Genomic DNA, 2,919 nt, shown 5'->3' with positions numbered 1-2,919 from the left:
AAAATATCTTAAATTTTATAGAAATTCTTAAAAACAGAAAAAAGAAAGATTTGCTACCTTCGTTTAAAAAACCCAAAAAAAAAAAATATTTGTGATTTTTAAAAACGAAAATTGACAATATATAATAAAAGATATGCAAAACACTTTAAAAAATTTATCTAATTAACACTTATTGAATATCCAAGTACGAAAATTAATATAAATACGTGGTTTGAAATTAAGCTTTTGATTGTAATTGTTTTGAGTTCTACTTTGCAATAGATTTTGTTGTATGCTTTTATTTTAGTAGGTAGAAATGACCACACAATAGTTGAAGTTCATAGGAGTAGGAAAAGTATATTTCACCTTGTGTTTAAATTGCCCATTTTACAAGATGGGAAAAAAAATTATCGTCTAAACCCGTAAAGCCCAACACGTGTTAATAGCATGAAATCAATGTTCACCCCAAAAAAAATACTAAACAAATAATAAATTAAGTTATTTAATTAATATTAATATTATAACAATATCAAAAAATTTATTTTGATATTCATTTGTTAGGATTACTTTTTACCTAAAAAAATTGTTCAAGAACAAAAACTTAACGATTATATTCGCACTACAAAACCTAATTCAATTTTTTTTGGTTTTTTTACTTTATTTAATTGTTGTAATTACCTTAGCTCGTGTTAAAATGAGAATAGTTAAGAAATTGTGTAAAATGCGTTAAACCATCTGTACCCAATATTGAATAATCAATACTTACACTGATCATTTGACAAGCATACAACTGTTTTGTCTAAGAATTCGGTTCAAGAAATTTTTTATGTATTAATTTATTCATAAAATAATAACTTATTATATATTTTTCAAAAATTAATGTTACAAGTCACATTATGACTTACTACATATTATTATTTAATAATTTAATTTAATTGTGGGTCACTTGATAGATATAACAGTACCGACTAACACAAATCCACGACATACCACCAATCAAAAGGGAACACCGATCGTTTGTTGTATTTGAAAGAACCATACTTGCACTAATAAATTGTTCTATCTCCTTACTGTGCAGAGGAAAAACAAAAAAACAAAAAAAAAGAGATAACAACAATATTAAAAATGGCAAAATATTTGGTAATGACCATGTAATTACAATCATTTGTGTTTGACGTTGCCATTTTACACATTTTCCAAACAGGATGAACCCAAATGTCCCAAATTTTGTTTTCTATGGTGCTGTTGACCATGTCATGGATGACGATGACTGGTTTGAGGAGATGTTCTTGAATTTGCTTCACATTGAGGCTTTGTGTGATGAAGAAAACGAAGTGGACAGGATACCCCAGCGCACGTCAGCCCTCACGGGTGCTGCATTCGTGCATGAGGTATTACATGGGCATCCGGGCACTTGCTACGAGCTATTTCGCATGAAAAGAGATACTTTTATCTCATTAGCAGATGTCCTTAGGGCGAACTACATACAAGATACTCGCACCGTTAGTGTGGAAGAATCGCTAGCCATATTTTGCTTGATAGTTGGGCACCGCCAAGGGATGAGGGTTGCGGCAGACAGGTTCCAACACTCCACCGAGACCATTTCACGCAATTTCATGTGTGTCATGAGGGCTTTATGCAACTTGGGCAAGAGCATTATAAGGCCTAGGAATGTTGACGGTGTGCACCCATACATCCAAGAAAATCCGAAATATTACCCCTGGTTTCAGGTATGAAACAATAGTAATATGTAATTTCAATTATATGCTTGACTTTGGGGCCATACTTTATCATTACACTGATTGACAATTACTGGTATGGTAGAATTGTGTTGGAGCTATTGATGGCACCCATATCAAAGCTTGGGTCCCGGCGCAGAAACAAAATGCGTTCAGGGGGAGGAAGGGGGTCGTGTCTCAAAATGTGGTGTGCGCATGTAACTTCGACATGATGTTCACATTCGTGTATACCGGGTGGGAGGGAACCACTAATGACTCGAGGGTCTTCTACGATGCTATAACGAGACCTGAAAATGAATTTCCTACAGCGCCTGAAGGTGAGCATTCTTCACTACACGAACCAACTCTATTAACTATGTTTATGTTTTAAACTTTGGTCTCAATCATGACACGTATTGCATGGTAATTTTCAGATCACTACTACTTGGTTGATTCGGGGTTTCCATGCTATATGGGTTATCTTCCGCCCTATCGTGGGGAGAGATATCACCTACAAGATTTCCGTAATGGTGGGGACCCGCAAGGGTTCAAGGAATTGTTCAACTACCGTCATTCCTCACTCCGTATGGTGATTGAACGATGCTTTGGAGTGCTGAAAACACGCTTCCATGTTTTGAACGGCATGCCTAAGTACAAAGTCTGTCGCCAGCCCCTTGTAGTCAATGCATGCTGCACACTACACAACTTCATCCGACAAGCTAACCGGAATGATATGTTCTTTGAACATGCCCCTCCTGTGATTCTTGGCGATGGTGCTGATTACCCCAACCACTATGACTTTTCTGATGCTTCTGCTTTGAACATGGCAAACACTAGGGACCAAATTGCGCAGTTGATGTGGGATAATAGGCCTGGGCCGAATTGACGTGGTGTTGGGTATTGCAATGGAACTATGGTGATATAGTTCATGTTTTGTTACGGTACCTACAGTACCGTTTATTAGTTTATGGTATGTGTTGTGTAATGTGACTATTTCTTTGTATGACTTGTGCTAAACTACTTTTGTGTGTGCCAACATGCTCGCTATGGATGGCATACGTTATTTTGGTATTTGCTATGTATAATTATGTCAGCTGTGGACGCATATATGACTATGTCATTTTGGTGATTGCTATGTATAATTATCAAAACTTGTGGTCTCATACCTATATCTATGCCATTTTAATAATTGTTCTTGTATTCTGCAATCTGGTCGTACTCC

The 2,919-nt window shown here is 36.0% G+C and overlaps 1 protein-coding gene across 1 annotated transcript; it reads left to right on the top strand.

Annotated features, from left to right (window-relative positions):
• Nucleotides 1-1,184: 1,184 nt before the first annotated feature.
• On the top strand, nt 1,185-2,583 carry LOC132169052 (protein ALP1-like). Its single transcript, XM_059580142.1, has 3 exons — nt 1,185-1,709; nt 1,804-2,035; nt 2,132-2,583. The coding sequence occupies exons 1-3, from the start codon at nt 1,185-1,187 to the stop codon at nt 2,581-2,583; spliced, it is 1,209 nt and encodes a 402-aa protein (XP_059436125.1).
• Nucleotides 2,584-2,919: the final 336 nt, after the last annotated feature.

The sequence above is a fragment of the Corylus avellana genome, chromosome ca2, assembly GCF_901000735.1.
Source record: "Corylus avellana chromosome ca2, CavTom2PMs-1.0".
In the NCBI taxonomy this organism is placed as follows: domain Eukaryota; kingdom Viridiplantae; phylum Streptophyta; class Magnoliopsida; order Fagales; family Betulaceae; genus Corylus; species Corylus avellana.
Note: the sequence above shows the minus strand (reverse complement) of the source record. Positions and strands in the feature narration are given on the sequence as shown.

What these genes read in the sequence shown, in the direction of transcription:
- LOC132169052 (XM_059580142.1), top strand. Translation starts at nt 1,185, where the DNA reads ATGAACCCAAATGTCCCAAATTTTGTTTTCTATGGTGCTGTTGACCAT. An exon ending in AATATTACCCCTGGTTTCAG is followed by an intron (nt 1,710 to 1,803) that starts GTATGAAACAAT and finishes CTGGTATGGTAG; the next exon opens with AATTGTGTTGGAGCTATTGA. An exon ending in ATTTCCTACAGCGCCTGAAG is followed by an intron (nt 2,036 to 2,131) that starts GTGAGCATTCTT and finishes GGTAATTTTCAG; the next exon opens with ATCACTACTACTTGGTTGAT.